The following is a 17845-nucleotide window of genomic DNA, read 5'->3' on the forward strand; positions in this document are numbered from 1 at the left end:
CATAATAATGGAAAAAAATAAATTATTAGGCACTAAAATAGTTTAAAAGAACAAATAAAATAATTAATGTTAGTAAAATTTGGTTGGGTCTTAAACCGTTATATAACCCGTTGACTAACTAATTTTGACCCAACCCATTCTGACCTAAGTAAATTTGGATTGAATTGGGTCTTAACCCGATTATTGTCTAACTCATTATGACCCGCCTAAATTTAACTCAATCCGCCCAATTACCACCATTGGTACTAGTGGGGTCAAAATGACAGCAATATTAAAGTGGGATTGTTGATTAGATAACATTTCAAAATGGCAGACACACAGAGAAAAGTAGAAATAAAAGTAAAAGTGTAATATTTGCTTTTGAAACAAAAGTGGAGTCATGTTCTGTATTATTGAAGTGAAAATACAAGATTGTTTTTCCCTTTCTCATTAGTAAATAACGACATAAATGCAAAGATGATTTGACACAGTAGGACCTCTCTGTTATTTTCTAAATATTTTGAATTATTAACTATAGCGGCTTACAGGAGTAGTTATTATTGTCTTGAGCAGACAAGTAAATCTTAGCATTGTTTTGGGTACCAAGCTACATGAAAAAGCCATTAGCAAAGAGTTTCTGAAATTTACTACTTGGATAATTATTGAGAGGAAAAAGAAGTGATATATAAAGAGAAATATTTCACTTTGTTATCAATGTACGAAGGCTTAACTCAAGAGCAAACAGAAAACATGGAAACTTCAATAGCTTTTCGATAGGAAGAAGAACCAGAATTGGCCCTGGGTCGTATCATTTATCGTTTTTCAACTGGGTAAATACCGAAAGCAGACTACAAAATAGAAAAACATTAGCAAGAGAACGGAGAGCGAGAAGCCAAATAAGGGGATGAGAGAATTCAGATTCTTCACAACTTCTGAGCCGTAATTTATTATATTTTTTATGTCATAATTTGTAGGATATTATGATACAAACGTATAAACTTATGTCACGAAAAAGTCATTTGTTGTTTCAATGTCAGGGACATAATTTGTTATGCCTTTTACGACATAATTTGCAGGATTTAATAATATGTGTGCAAGTTATCTTCCACTGAAATCTGAACTAATCAGAATCTGAGTCTCGGATTGTACTTGACAATGTCAAATAAAAGAACTATCTTGCCAAATGCTCCATATCACCCATCGATATCATATGAATGCAGTGCACAAACTGGTTTTCCATTCACAATGAAAAAAGATACAAATCAACGACGATGAGAATCAAAGACTTTATAAGTAGGACGCGTAATAAGTTGAAGGTAAACTTCACAACTGGTTGCAGTTGTGGAGGTTAACATCACATTTTGCACGTATCACTGACGAAATTCCAATATCAGGTAAGATGGGACTAAAATGTGAACCTGATTTACTTACAAAAGTTACAGGAATGGTATGGTAATAAAAATTATTGCAATATGGATGATTCCTTCTAATTAGAGATAAGGTTTGCCCCTGCTCGGAGTTGCAACATTTCTGTTCTCTTACTCCTCTCCATTACATCTACAAGCCAATTCACACTTTCCTTGATTCCTAACCTGCAATCAAGCAAGCGAAAGCTTGTATTATTCAAGCGTGTTTCCAGGACTCTTAGTTAAGAGTTTTTAAAACCATAATGAGTCAAACCTTCTCGGAAAATGGCTTTATGCAGTGGTCTTCTATATGACTAACATAGAGTGATGTAGTTCTAATGTGTGATACTGATAAAGATGTATTACTCACCCGTCATAGGATGAAACAGCTAGAAAGGTATAAGCTCTCTCATCGAGTTTCTTGAGATCGAGATACCGGGCAACTTCTTCTGCTGATACAGCATCTGCAAGGTCCTGCTTTAACAAATTGATGTGCATAAGCAAATTGTATATTCACGACAAGCACACAAAGTTAATGTCATCTGTCAACTATCACTTTCTCCATCTGGAAAGGCGGGTTTTCGCCATATAAGCAGAACAGAAATAAAGGAATCAAGGGAATATCTAGAGCACTGAAGCCGGTATGCGCTTAGTCACATATTTGGAATCCATCTTTTCGCTTCTGATGAAAGCACATGTAGAAGAGAATCCTTTTTGACAATGATAAAACAAGAAATATAATGACAACATCTAGTCTTGGCAAATAAAGTATAAAGACTAATAGATCCAGAGATTATAAAAATATAACTATCATTGACAAATGAAGTAGACAAGGAAGAGACAAAGAGCTGTGCTCTGTTCAATCATTACATCCATGATAAAGAACCTCTTGTATGGAAGAAACTGTTTTGTGCCTTTACCTGCTTGTTTGCTAATATCAGAAGTGGGGCTCCTTGCAGATCCTCATGCCGGAGAACTTTTTCTGCCAGTTATTGAAGTGAAAAAATAAACAAACTATGATGCCCATTAATCGTGAACTAAACAAAACTTTGAACACATAACTAACCAACTGTACATACCAAGTGCAGATTTAGAATCCTCAAAGCGTGATGGACTAGCAGCATCAACAACATATATCACAGCATGTGCCTCTTCATAATACTTCTCCCAGATTGAGCGAAGACCAGGCTAAGTGTATAAATGGTCTCATGTTAGTCAGAGAAACTTATATGAACTGTCTATAACCAGCTGAAATATAAAAAAAGTATCTTGCTGTCAGAGAACTGACACCCCTATCTGCTGACTAAGCTCTAGCGAGAAAACATAAGAATATTGTATAATCCCTTCATCTATTTATAACAAAGGTCATGCCAGCGAAAACTGTCCTATATAAGGCGGAAAGTTATCAAAATACATCTTAAGTTTGAGAACTGTCCTATAATAGGCAGAGAATTATCAAAATACACTCAAGGTTGGAAATATACTTCCTAAACAAGAGTAGTAGATGACCATCATAAGTTGCACAATATACGCCAAAAATCATGCAACTGTGATAACAACATGCACTTCATCATCAAACTTAGAAGTATAAAGCAGATGTCTGATGTCAAGCACTTCAAACTTGTCTTTTGTCATACATATACATTTATCTGCTGCTGCATTTATTTTACAGACCCTTTACGGTTCTAAAATGGAAATTTAATCATCTCAGAGGTCACAGGAAGCAAAGTTCATACCTGACCTCCTAAATCCCAAAATACAAGCTTCGTATTTGATGCTTCAACACGACCAATATTGAGCCCCACAGTTGGAACAATACGATCTGGTGGAAGGCCTTCCAAGTTTGAGTATTGTGACTTTATTTTCTCTAACAATGTCTAGAAATTTGATAATAGAAAGAAGGATTAGAAAGAAACCTTTCAAGACTAGACTTTGGTAATATATCTGTAATGGTTAAGCATGTAAAATTCGCGCGCACACTCACACGCACACGCACAAGCACACGCACACACGAATATAGGGAAAGAGAAATTACAAAAAGATTAAAAATTAAAAGCAAAGAAAAAAGAGTAACAAAGCAATTCAGACAATGGCATGTCAAAATATAAAGATGCAATTCAGATTAACGTTCACAGAGAACTAATTCCAGGGACAACTTTATTCTATTAAGTATGAAGGACAAGAATGAGAGCATTGGAGCAAAAGTAAAGTTGTCTTTGTATGACCTATAAGTCATGGGTTCAAGCCGTGAAAGCAACAGTAGGCTGTCTACATCACACCCCTTGGAGTGCGGGCCTTCCCTGGACCCTGCATAAAAGCGGGATGCTTTGTGCACCGGGCTGCCCTTTTTAAGTATGAAGGATAACTTGTCATCTCTTCAAGTAAAGCTAAATTGGACTTCACTCATGTATTACCCTCTAGCTCTAGTACTGTTGTATTGCAGTCTACTCCCATATCCAAATTTCTTCTTACAAGTAATCAAAGATATTATATAGGCTTGCAGCCTTGCATTAAGCCAGAGTGAGAAGACATAACTACAGTAACTCTACAATGCAAAATGAGGTGGCCAACATATTCAGAGTGCTCTTCACACATGCCCACCTACTACAAAGCTGAAATCCCCTCTTTTGGAGGTTGGAATGAGTGAGTGCCGTCCTAGCTAAATCCAAGAGAAGCAAGACACCTTCAAAGAAGCCTTGCTAAACCAAATATTGTTTCAAGGCCAAAAGACCCTGTCGTTAGCCTTGCTAAACCAAATCTTTTTCCACGGCAAAAGACCCTGTTGTTACTCCCATATATACTTCCTTCACAAAGGATATGGACTAGTTTTTTTCTTTTATTTTTGTCTTACTTCCCAAGTTTAAGAACCTGCGCTCCATCAGTAGATGTGTGCATGTTTCTAGATATCTAATTTTTTTCAAATAACTTAGGGTTTTACTCAAGATTCTGGGAGTGATTTTTCTATATTTCTTGCAGTCTTGTTTGACCTTCCTTATCTTGCTGCCAATCAGGGTCCAACTTGAGAAAAGAATTTTAAGATTCGTTTACTAGTGTTGTTTCTCCTGTTGATGATCCATCAAAAAGGTAAACTGCCCAACTTCACGGTTTAATTGTATCACATGGCAACACTTGGTTTTAATTTACAAGCAGAATTCTGCTCAGAGAACTTACCAAACTTTCTTGGTTTAACATTTACATCATACAAGGAGGTTCATCAGCAATTTCACAAGGTCTTTTTACTTTCTAATAGATTTATGTGAATTTCATCAGTATCATGGGAACTACCAGAGACTACATGAAGAAAGCCCAGTTCATGTGACTTCATAGACTTCCCAAAACTACTGATTCTGGTCAAGACGTTCAGTTTACTAGTTACTGTGGAGGACATTTTGGCATTTCAGAGCACTAAGCTATAACCCTCAACTGTTTTTCACCTTCAAACTCATGGCCAAACTTAGGTTGTACTCAAAGTTTAGTGGATCTACTTTGTTGTGTGTCATCTTGTTAGAGACAAACCGCTTGGGACCTAGTTCTGCCTTTGATCAACTTCGGATACAATAACTCCGTCTAGTGTCGATCAAACCACTGGTCCCCAGTCCCTTTGAAATTGAGATGGTATGAAACCGAGGAAACCTATTGTCTTAGTTCCTTCACCATTCTCAGGCTCCGAAAGGAAAGCATTCGCTGAGCATAGCTCACCAAATTCATACTAACAGACGACCCAAGATTATCTATCGTAATGCAGATTACAAATCTTATGCAGCTCTACATTGACGATGAGAGGACTTTGAAGCTGGGGACTTCAATTATTGTTAAGTGCCAGAAACAATTCTCAACCCACACTAAAAGAAGCTTCATTGTAAATGCTTGACCATTAAAAGTTCTCCACACACAGGGATTACCAATGTCTTCAACATAGACAGTCCATTGTGGAGATGTTAATAAGACAGATGTGATTGCTGCTACTACTGTTCAGGAGGAAACTGAAGACATTCTAGTTATGAAGAGTCTCTATTCAAGGAGGAGGATGTCTGATGAAAAATTCTATTGAACAACAACAAACCCAGTGTAAGATTACACTACTCCACCTTGGGAGGGTAGAGTGTACGCAGATCTTACCCCTATCTTATGGAGATAGAGAGATTGTTCACAAAACCAGCAAGAGATGATATAAATATTAATCCAAGAAAGTTTAGGAAATATTACAATATGAAGTGGAATCCAAATTCACAAACAAGCTTCAATAACTGAATCTACCTTGGGGATTGTCAAAAGTTGGTGCTAACTTTTTTTTTTGATAACCATGGTGTCTGGGCTAACTTGCGCGCACCTCGACTAGTTCCACGGGATACCTTCCACCTTGCACTAGCAACAAGTACTAGGTAACCCTGTCCACCACGGCTAGAACATTTGAGAAAAAATCACCTAGTGTTTTGTCTCTGCTTGGAATTGAAGCGAAGACCTCATGGTGCTCAATCCACTTTATTGACCATTGGGCCACACCTTTGGGTGTAAAAAAAAGTTGGTGCTTACTTCTAGTCTTTTCTTCAGCTTTTTTCTCCACATAAGCCATGTTAATCTTTGTGTTTGACACGGTGAATACAGTGATCTTAGAGAAGCTTCAAGTGATTACTTTTACTCTCTCTCTCTCTCTCTACATCCTATCTCCTTTCTTCTTTCTTTCCCATCTTTCTTCTCTATCCTATATTATAAAGATATGACACCTGAGCCTAACTTAACTCCAAAAGCTAGCTCATGAGGGGGAGGATTGTCCAAGTCCGTATAGGCAGACCACCGGTCCAATCCCCTACCAATGTGGGACTTCGACCCACTCGAACACCCCCCTTCACTCCCAGAGGCCCAACTGGAGCATAGGCCGGAAGTCAAACCACAGATGGACCTGGCTCTGGTACCATGTAAAGATATGGCATCTGAGTCTAACTCAACCCCAAAACTTAGCACATGAGGGGAGGATTGCCCAAGTCTATATAAGCAGACCACCAGTCCATTCCCTTACAAATGTGGGACTTTGACCCACTCTATTACTTATTCACTGTTGTTTCTGCATTTGCATTTCCTTACAGAATGACCAGAATCTTTCCAGCCACAAAACAGTAAGAAAACAAACAATTACCTCAGCTTCCATCCATATATTATCCATTTGACCTCTCCCTCTCATATGTTAACATGTCAACTTAAAGGGAGTTGTGTTCTTAAGTTTTTCTAGACATGTAAGTGTTGTTTTATTGCTGAACTTTAAAGATCACTGTGATATAAAGTAAGACAGCAAAGCTTTGACCCACTAGAAATACATTTAATTTTGAGATGGACCACTAGCCCTCGAAAGACCACTTCTAGAATTTCAAAACCTACCGCTGGTCTAAAACCCACTGCAAAGATTGAATAAGAATATATTGCTACTAAGACAAATAGTTTTGGCAATTCAAATGATCATTTAGAATATAGGGTTTATCAGAAACAACCTCTCTACCTTTTCAAGATAGGGGTAAGGTATGCGTATACTTTACCCTCCCCAAACCCCACTTGTGGGATTACATTGTGTTTGTTGTTGTTGTTATAATATCATTTAGAAGATATCTAGCACAAGCGATTAAACGTAAAACTGGATGGAGTAAAGTACATGAAACATTGCACAAAATTATAAAAAAAGTTTGAAGGAAGAAAATAGTTGATAATGTACCGTTTTCCCAGCCTTGTCAATCCCAAGAATAAGGACATGAAACTCTGTCTTGCTAAACATGTATTTATATAGTCCATAAAATAATGAAAACATCTCTATCTTCTCCTGTTTCCTCTATGATTGACTACAGATTGCAACAGGCTATATGGTGATTTGTTCTCTAGTCATCACTCATCAGAACGAAACCTGAAAGGAATGACTCGTTACCATCTCCATGGAAATCAAAAGAGACATGTTAATATGAACAAACTAAAATCTTATACTAAAGTGAACGAACATACTTATAATTGATAAAGGATGCCCCCTAACAATATAGGCACGTAGAAATACAATTGAAGCCCCAATATCAGTATTTAGGAGCTCTACAAACCCGGCTGATAGCCGGAAAACCCCATTCGCATCTCAATATACACATGCTTGCTAACGGCCTATGCTGCTTGAATCCTCCAAAAATGTTATCGCACCCATACCAGATCCTCAAAATAATGCAATACTTTTGGAGGAACCCACATACACCTGGCAGCATTTTTGGAGAATTCAAGCAACATAGCTAATTGTTGGTAGCCCAACTCCTTCTTTCCAAAAGTTACTAATTGATTAACTATAACTACTAGCGAAGAGAGAATTATTCTCCTTCCATCCCACCAACTGCATATTATGCAGCCCCAACTATCTAGGATTGGCAGCACTCTATGGAATTGGGATAACAGTGCTAGTGAATCCACCCCCACTACAAAAATAATGAATAATATTATTAGTAGAATGGTGTCATTTATATTGGGACCTATAGAGTAATTAATACGAATGTTTAGTCCATCAATCAACACTATATCTGCCTGAATTTTATGTACATCATTAGCATTTCCATTGAAGTATGATAAATAAATAAAAATTAACATATAGAACAAAATAACCCCAACTTGTCTGGAACAGAGGAACAATTGTCATTGTTGCATGTAGATCAAAATAAAAATGGAACAGTATTCAGTTTTGTCAATTAACTTAAATAAGGACTTAAGATTTTAAAAAATATTTTTGAAAAATCGCAAAGAAATTGCAATCAGAATTAGTACTCCAATTAATAAAAGGAAATCTAAAGTACCGATTTTCAGCTTCTGATTATGATTTTGAGCTCGAATTACAACAAATAACGCTAATTCTTTTGTGATCCGACATTGGAAATTGTAAATACGAAGAAAAAAAAAAGTAACTACTCATGAGTGATCCGGAATGGAGGAGAAACGGAAACCTGATTCAGAGAAGGAAGCGGCAGAACTGAATGATGGTAGCGGTGATTGTGCAGTGGTGTTCCGCTGTGCACGGTGGTAGAAGCGACGGAGCGTTGAGGAGGAGGAAGAGAGGGGAGGAGGGGTAAACTGTAATATGTATACAGATCCACCGAGATTTTAATTTAAAACATCCTTTAATGTTTAATTGTTTATTTACACAAAATTTAACCTTTAATCAAATATTAATATCGAGAAAATGATCAATTGTCCTTAATGTATGGGTAATATATTTTACATAATATATAAACATGATCATTATCTTCACGTCAGTCGGCAATTATGATCTTTAATTTTGGGTGTATACGAGTAAATGTGTGTCTACTTATTCAATTTTATACAAATTTAAGTGTCTACTTGTGCATACTCAAAGTTGGAGGACATAATTGTCCGCTGAAATTAAGTTAAGGGTCGTGTTTATATATTATGCCTAAATATTTTACCGTACTCTGTACGTTCTTATTTACATATCGTCTTTACTAAAAATACATGTTATTTAATACTTGTCATTTCATAAAATCAATGCATAAATGACATTATTATTCATATTTTATCCTTGAAAGTATGTATTTGACCAACATAAAAAAACAAAGTAATTATTTTATTTATTGAAAATTTGACTTCAAGAAAACACTAAATAAGGGTAGTAAACTTACCTAATTTTTTAAAGAAACGTGAAACCTAAAATGGTGACAACTAAATAGAAGCGGAGGGAATATATTTTATTTGATTTAAATAATCCTTAATGTATAAATTATAGTAATAAAGATGTTCATTTTGGTCATTAATATATTTCACTGGATTGTAATGGTTCTTAATATATAACAAAATGTGTTCATTTTGGTCATTTACCCCAAAGCTAATAGGTTTATCAAAAAATGTTAAATTTAACTGTGGACCTTACGTGGCTAACAAAATTCACCATTATTGTCTTCTTTGCTAGCTTCAAAAAAAGAACTCTATAAAATCTCACAATATTTTCACTACTTTCTCCAACAAATTACTATTTTCTCTTTCCTAAAATATTATTACACTAACCTAATAATCTACTATTGTTTTCCCTAGAAGTTACAAAAAGGGGATTAAAAAAATCCATGAAGCTAACAAAGAAGATAATAATGAAGGATTTTTTTAACTACGTGAGATCCGCAACTAAATTTAACACTTTTTATTTAAATCTATTAGATATAGAGTAACGAATCAAAATAACCACATTTTTGTTATACATTAAGGATTATTTCAATCAGATGAAATATATTAAAGATCAAAATGGACACTTTTATTATACATTAAAGACCATTTAAATTAAGTGAAATATATTAAGAATCGAAATAAAGCATTGTCTACACATTAAGCATTATTTTGATCAAAGTGATTTATTATACCGTATTAACTTTCTTTAATTTTTATTTAATAAAATTTGAATAATTTTCCTTATTTTTACTATAACATGATAAAAATTAAAAACTTACTTTCTTGATAAAGTTATAGCAAATTCCAAAAAATATTAGGTATTTTAAAAAAGAGTTTTTAATATTTTTTTTCATAATTTACCCAAATCAAAAATAATATATATGTTTCATGATCCCAAAAAGACGACACAAAAAAAAAAATGCAACAAATAATTTTCTTTTAGATTCCCCCCCCCCCCCCCCCCCCCCCCCCGCCAAATATTTTTCCAAGTCAAAACAATATCCTTCTTATGATCCCAAACAAACTTAGCTTTTTAGAAAAAAAACTACAATAAATATAAAAAAGCTACTAGATTTATGTTTGAAAACTTTTTCTCGAAGAGGTATATTGTTTTGGATTGAATAAATTATGAGAGAAAATTTAATGGAGATGGCTTTTTATTTCATCCAATAAGAAAATGATACATAATAAAAAAAAAATTAAAAAACAAAATAAAAAGAGCATTGTTAATTTCAAGAGTATAAGTGAGTTAAATGTGAATGAAAAATATTTGTAGATCAAAAAAATAAATAGAAGGATATTTTTTAGAACAAAAAATGTACAAAAAATATTTTTAAACCCTTTACTATAATTCAAAAATATCTTTGACCTTTTTCCATAATAATAATAAAAGAGAAATATTAAAAACACCCTCGAACATGACGCGAATTATTGATTTAATCCTCGAACTATTGATAAGCTTAAAAACACCCCTATATATACAAACTTAAGTTCACCCATCCTAACTAGGGGTGTGTATTGGTCGGTTCGGTTCGGTTATAAGTATTATTGGTTCGGTTTATCGGTTTTCTGTTTTTAAATATGCTAAACCGATAACCAAACCAATAAGATATTTGTTATCGGTTTTCGGTTTATCGATTTTAGGTCTTTAACGGTTCGGTTTTTTTATTTAACCAATAAGAAAATGCTTTCAAAACAAATATATGACTTATCCAATAATTTGACATGATACACATACATCGAAATAATCATTCCAAACGGGACAACAAGGACCAACTTGTTGTATTTTGGTCATCACAACAAAGACTTGGTTAATTTTCGATCACCATAATATATATAAAACGAGGTCCCCTTTATGCAATAAAGAGAATCAAATAAAACCAAATCATAGACAAAAGTCAAAACAGTAGCAAATGAGGCCATGCTTATGGTAACTAAATGAAGTTCTTACGTTATTTTAAAAAAAAAACACGCATAATTTGAATTCCTGACGTTAATCAAATTGCAGATATTTACAATCGTGCAAAAGCTAATATTAGTCAATTATAAACTAACTAAAGTAAATAAGGAATACTAAAAAGTAAAACCTAAAGGTTAAATAACTAAAAGTAGAGAGGAGAGTTAATTGTTAAGTAGTGTTAATTATTGCGTAGGGTTTTATATTTTTAGTCTAATATACTACTAATTATATTAATATTTTAAAAATATATTATATATATGTATAACTAAAAATTAAAATAGTAAATTATTATATTCTTAATGGGTTATCGGTTAACCCAATAACCCAATATTAAAAACCAATAACGAACCGATAACCCAATAAATTTTTTTGTAAAACCATTAAATAACTGTTATCGCAATAACCCAGTAACAATAAACCAATAATATTTTTTTCGGTTCAATTTATCGATCGGTTCGATTTTTGCACACCCTAATCCTAACTGATTACACTCTCCTTAAGCACATGAAAAGTTACAAAAAGGCCATATCAAACTTTTTATTATTTTTTTCCTTCGATTTTTAATTTCCAACAGCTACAATACCCTTCTTCTCCCTATTTAACTTCCCCTCCATTAAAACCGACCTCAAAACAAGATTCAAAAAATTTCCACTCTTTTTTAATTGCTTAATTTCATATGTTATAATATTCTTTCTCCTCCTATTGTGTTCATATGACTGTTTTTTGTCGATGTGGATTTCCAGCCGTGTTAAGAAATTCAATTCTTAAGAAAAACGCGAACAAAACCCTAACAAAATAAAGTAAAGCAGATCCTTATCAATACTTTAATCAACGTTTTCAAGCTTAAAATTGTAGAAAGCTTTTGGTCGGAACAGAGGTGAGACACCGCTGAAAATTTTTGGTCAGGAAGAAATTAGAGACAAAACCCCTCTTTTTTTTTAATTTCTTTTATGTTAATTTATTTTTTTTAAATAAAGAAAAAACAAAATCCGTGTAGCACGTGAATGACACATTTTTGTGTATGGTATGAGAGGGATGTTTTTTAAGTTTTTTTTTTTTTTTACCCTCCCTAGGAGCTCCCATCTCTTTTGCTACCTTGGTGACTTGAACTCGCAACCTTCAGATTGGAAGTGAGGGGTGTTTACCATTCGAACAACTCCCTCTCGTCGGATGTATTTAAGCTTTGTTCCCCAAGTATAGAGGAATTTTTAGGCCTGCCAATAGTTTAAAAAGAAAACTAATAATTCACACCAAATTTGGGGTGTTTTAATACTTCACTCTAATAATACTAAGGTTGCCTTCATATCACAGTAAATGAAAGAAAGTTGATCATTTTGTGAAATAGGAAAACAAGTAAGGAATTAAGTACATGTGTGCAACAGACAGCATAGACATTTAGCCATAACATGCAAGTTGTGTAAAAACATAACGTTTTTTCATTAGTGTCTTTAGAGATCAGGCTATTGCAAAAATGTTTAATTTCCATATCAAAACTTCTTCAAGTTGGATGGAATCGCTCTATTTATTTTTTACCCAACTCTATATACGTGAAAAAAAAAGGAAAACAAAAAGATATATTTGTAATACATTACATTAGTTAATTTGAATTCTAGTTTCTCTAATTAAATCCTGATGCAACATAAGTATCATGTTTTTTATTTTAGTTAATGTGGCTTTACTTAAGGTCATGGGTGCAAGTCTTGGAAACAGTCTCTGCCCAGAAATGTAAGGTAAGACTGCATACAATAGACTTTTGTGGTCGCGAGATGTCTGTAGTGCATCGGGCTGGCCTTTGTGGCTTTACTTAAGGAAACTGAAAGCCAGCACCAGCAACACCTTGTCCCTGACCAATTTGTGGGTTACCAATAGCTATCCATAGCAAGGAGAGTGTTATTGCAATGAGTCCTGACCAGACGAAGACGATGGTGGGTGTTTTTCTCCTTCTACCCATGAGTCCCTTAGCGAAAGGATACAAATGAGCTAACACCCAAAACGCGAAGAATGCACCACCAATGAATCTTCCCCATTGCGGTACAACGGCAAATACTGCCCTAGAGAATGCAACTACAATTGCAATTATGTTAACCATACCGATGACTATAGGTGGTATCATCAATGATGTCCATTTAACCATGTACAATTCAGCATAGGCGTCATCTTCGTCTTCTCCAGCAGATTTTGAAGTGAGGGTAAAAGATATTTCAATCCCTGCGATAACTTTAAGGAGACCTTGTATAACAGCAGCAAGATGGGCACTAGTACCTGAAATGAGCCAAAATTGTTCATTTCTCCACCAATCCTCTAGAGCAACGCCGGACCATTTTACTTCCAAGATGGCTAAACCGATGAGACAGAGTGATATGGTTAATAGAAATACAAGGAACACGACGTTGACATTTTGGACGATGAATTGACCGGATATGAGGGAGAGTGCAGGGAGAAAACAGTAGATGATGAGGAAAAATGAAGTGAAAGGATAAATTCCGACATTAAGGTAAGCAAGACGTTGGAGGACATTGAGTTTTCGGGATGCAAGGAAGGCATTGTTCCCTGAGAAAAAGATTTCAACAGAGCCAGTAGCCCAACGGAGCACTTGATGTAGCCTATCTGTTAGATTTATAGGAGCTGATCCACGGAACGCGTCACGTTTGGTGATGCAATAAATAGAACGCCATCCACGATTATGCATCCGGTATCCAGTAACCACATCTTCCGTCACCGAACCATAATCCATCCAACTCGATCACCCCACTCTGTCTTGTCTTCATACCTAATAAATTGAGTTAATTTAGTAATGCTACATTGCTCAATTAACTAAAATGTGAATGTATAAGATCAAAATGAAATTCATTAACTTACCAACAAGATATGACAGAAACTGCTTCCGCGACAGTGGTGGCATCGAGTGGTTCCTTTGGGGCTCTAAGAGCACCAGGAGGTCTTCCATACTTGACAGCAGGGTGATCCGCGATAGGGCGGCCTTGGAACTCAGCAATTGGAATAGACTCAGATAACATTGTGGAGTTTCCAAAACGCTTAGGTAGTAGATTCACATCTAAGTCAGGATCAAAATCTGTGGCTTTCAATGCTTGAGCCTCTGCACCTTTTTGTGGTGTCTTATCAGGATTTGCTGGTTCAAATCCGTAAAGTGCAAACCGTCTAAACATGCAACCCGTCCCAACATACATAGGACCCTATATATGAACGATCGAGAAAGTTTATAATGTTTTTCGATCTATGAAATGAACGAGAAATTTGAAGAGAGTGATTATTATTACCTGGAGGCCATCAAGTGCACGCATATTTCCATCGAAAAACACAGTATTGTGATTGGCATAGCGATCTGAGGGATCGATTCCTTCAAATCGTTGAGGGAATTGAATATAACATATGTCTTCTCCACCTCTATCCATCATGAAACACATTCCTTCACGAATAGCTAAGCAGTTGTATACATAGTGATCACAATCAAGGTTGAGTATGAATGCACCATTAGACAATATAGCAGAAGCTCGCACTAAGGCATTCATGGCACCTGCTTTTTATTATGATCATACCCACGTCTCTTCTCACGTGACACATATACAAACATTGGAAGTCTTATGTCCACGTCCGAAATATCCAATAGCTTATCTTGATCACCCACTCCCATTAGTGGATCACTACTTGGGGGTTTCAACATTACCTGTAAATTACAATTTCATGTATGTATGTCAATATTCGTAATTAGAAATTAAACAATTATGTACTGTTTGCTTGAGAAATTAGTAACCTGAAGGATCCCGGGATGATCACCCTTTCCATGATCCCTGCTGGGCACAGCCCATGATCCAGGCCAGTGAGTTCCATCAGCCATCCAAGTAGCCTTTTGCACTTTGATTGCCTCTGCAGGATCAGTCCCATTCTCTTTCATGTGCTTTAACATCTTCATTTCCTCACGAGCATTAAACGCGTCTGATCTCCTTCTTATTGAATCTTGAAGACCATTTATCCTGACCTTAAATTCATCATATTCTCTTTTAACCCTTCGTCTATCTTTGACGAAATCAATTCTCTTCTTGTTCTTTGTAGGGTCTCCCTTTAGGAGAAAATACGCTTCAGGATTCCTCGGTTCAATAGCATGTTTCCTACAGAATGGTACCCACAGATCAGCAAAACTAGCAGCTTCTGCCATTGCCTCGAATGTTAGAAGGGCACCGCCATCATCTGAAATGTAGCAAGCTAGCTTATCCACAGGATATTCAGCTGCTAAAATGGATAGAATGGTGTTGGCTGTGACAAGGGGCGGCTCTTTCTCTGGATCAGCCGTTGACACAAACATATCAACTCCTGGAAGATCTGACCTACCCGTAGGATTAGATGGTGATGGCATTTCAAATTTCTCGCGTAGTACCAGTAGGTCAGTTGACCGATTAACTGGCGATATCTTGGGCATTTGATCAAGGATCCATGAAAATGCAAACCATACTTCACATATAATTGACATGAACCATAACCACATTGCATCCGGATTTGGATGTCGTATTCTCCATGTCAAGAAGAACCCCAGTACAATAAGTCGAATAACAATTAGCAACCTGTACATACATTTCCATTACTTAAAAACAGAACAAACCGATGTACAATTGAGTTTGCATACACCAAAATTAGAAGTACAAACCTGTAAGGGCTAATGATGCTATGCGGAATTGGCAACTTCCTACTGAGGGGTTTCCAAGGTATATCAGCAGATGTATCCAACATGGTCTTATTCATACCTCCATCACCATCATCTCCGTCCCTTTCATCAGGCCAATAAGCATTTCCATATCCATACGTGCCTTGTGTCTCGAAGAGCCATTTGTTGTGATCGAACTCTCCATTTTGATTTCTCCTCATCATACCTTTCGAACCATCTGGTGCCGGTAATGACAATGCTCCATTAGAAAAATTTGGGATCTCATCATCAAGATCCCCGACTTTGTATGCTTCTTTGCAACCTGGGCATAGACCTGTGTCTTTTTGTGCGTCCATGTAGCAATCTCTACATATTTTGAACCTAAACACAAAACAAACACATCAACTTCGGGGATTCTCAGTAGCTCAGTTTGTTGACTACTTGAACTTTCATCTTATCATCATCATATATTATTAAAAGTCGGAAGCTCCAAAGTGCAAAAGTTAAATTAACCCAGGAAAAAGCTGTTCTTGCAAACTATAAATTAAGACAATGGACAATATCAGATAAATCATAAGAAGCAGTAGTGTTCAATTGTTGATTTTCAAAGTTTCTTCTTTTATTTGATTCCTTCTTCATCTATGCATTACCACAACCTCAAATTTGATGGCATTCATAATTCCAAGACGAGATATAATCATATATATGTGATAATTAAGTTCGATGATTCATTATATTTGTTTGGTAAGAATCTTATTCTTTACAACAAATTTTTCATGTTGCACAATATCAATGTCAGAACTTATAAAATATGTTGATTGTGAGGAAGATGTGATGAACGCACGTTCCCAGAGACTAGTAAACAAAAATAAATTACCTGCATTCACAAGGGATTACATCATTTCCCCTTTCATCTTTCATGATCTTTCCATCACAAGCAGGCATGGAACATGATGATCCTTTTGATCCAGCCATTTGAGGATGATTAACTTCAGATTCAATCACCTTATCCATGAGATGAGCACGAGTAACACTGTTAAATCCCCCTGTAAACAACGAATTCGAAACATATTGCTCCTCTGCTTTGGCAGCAACAGACGTATCCATCGGCTGATTATCAGGCGTAGGCGGAATTTGAACAGTATAATTCATGTAATCTCCTGATAACTCTCCAGACATATCAAGGTCTTCTCTAGACAGGCTAACATATCGTCCACTAGACGTTCTTCGTGCAAATTTCACTGTTTGTCCACTAGAACTTCCTGTTTTACCACCAGCACCCTGAGAGCCTCCTGGATTTGTTCCTCCAGGAGTACGCGTTGTCTTCTTTGATGGTGCACCCGTCAAGCTTGCCATTTTTATATTTTTTTTGAGTTTTCTCAAAACATAACCTTATAAACTACGTAAAACTAGCTAATTTATTTTCGCGAAAAATGTACGTATGTACGTGACAATGAATTGGGTGGTCTTCTTCTCAATCATGACAACAGATGTTTCCTTTCTTCATCATAATTTTTTTTTTTTTTTGGAATCACTCTTGATCTTGATCAATGTTGTAGTAGATGACCACCCTCAATTTTTATTTATTTATTTAGAGTACTAAAAAAGAAAGAAAAGAAAAGTTGACATTGAATTAATTCAATTCACTTAACTAAAGTACAATATTTTTTTTTTTTTTTTTACTAGTTCTCCGATTACTACGGAGAACCAACGAGAGACACACCAAGCAAAGAAAAACTTGTGAGGAATAATTTATGGGGCAGGATGTGAGGGTGTTTGGTTGGATGGATGGGAGAGAGTTGCGCGGGGAAGAGAAAAGACGTAGAAAATTGGGCTTCCTAGATCGAAACGAGAGAGTATAGATATAAAGAGACCTTCATTTTCAAGCTAGAGTGAAGATAAAAAACAAGAATAGATCTTTTAAATATTCAAACTCTAATGTCAAAATGACACGAAGACAAAATTCATTGCTTCAACACGGCTTTATTTTTTCTAGTAAAATCATTATTTTGTGGAAAGTATAAATAAAAAAGAAAAAAAAGAAAAAAAAAAAGAAAGATACTACATGATACGAAGAAATTCCTCAAGCTAATCTTAACATGTTTCACATCTATTAATCTTTTAAAATTTGAGATTTTAATGAGTTTCTGAATTTTAGAGAAA

General features: G+C 35.5%; 2 protein-coding genes across 2 annotated transcripts; both read right to left on the minus strand.

Moving 5' to 3' along the window:
- Positions 1 to 1299: 1299 nt before the first annotated feature.
- On the minus strand, positions 1300 to 8503 carry LOC125840001 (uncharacterized). The gene is made up of 7 exons (XM_049518982.1): positions 8336 to 8503; positions 7087 to 7272; positions 3122 to 3262; positions 2465 to 2573; positions 2306 to 2367; positions 1756 to 1859; positions 1300 to 1571 (listed from the first exon to the last, which is right to left on the minus strand). Exons 2-7 carry the CDS (start codon positions 7177 to 7179, stop codon positions 1466 to 1468), a joined length of 615 nt encoding a protein of 204 aa, XP_049374939.1. The 5' UTR covers positions 7180 to 7272; positions 8336 to 8503; the 3' UTR covers positions 1300 to 1465.
- Positions 8504 to 12755: 4252 nt separating this feature from the next.
- LOC125839981 (cellulose synthase-like protein D4) lies at positions 12756 to 17278 on the minus strand. The gene is given in 8 exon segments (XM_049518943.1): positions 12756 to 13755; positions 13758 to 13795; positions 13885 to 14219; positions 14304 to 14563; positions 14566 to 14710; positions 14798 to 15602; positions 15686 to 16063; positions 16560 to 17278. Coding segments are annotated over 8 exon segments (3366 nt in total). The 5' UTR covers positions 17039 to 17278; the 3' UTR covers positions 12756 to 12829.
- Positions 17279 to 17845: the final 567 nt, after the last annotated feature.

This window comes from Solanum verrucosum, unplaced genomic scaffold (assembly GCF_900185275.1).
Source record: "Solanum verrucosum unplaced genomic scaffold, falcon-dt-bn FXZP01000177.1, whole genome shotgun sequence".
NCBI classification, from domain to species: domain Eukaryota; kingdom Viridiplantae; phylum Streptophyta; class Magnoliopsida; order Solanales; family Solanaceae; genus Solanum; species Solanum verrucosum.

Coding starts and splice junctions, on each gene's coding strand:
- LOC125840001 (XM_049518982.1), bottom strand. CDS start 7,179: ATGTTTTCATTATTTTATGGACTATATAAATACATGTTTAGCAAGACA. Junction 3,263..7,086: donor TTGACAAGGCTGGGAAAACG/GTACATTATCAA, acceptor TCAAATTTCTAG/ACATTGTTAGAGAAAATAAA. Junction 1,860..2,305: donor TGATATTAGCAAACAAGCAG/GTAAAGGCACAA, acceptor TTGTTAAAGCAG/GACCTTGCAGATGCTGTATC.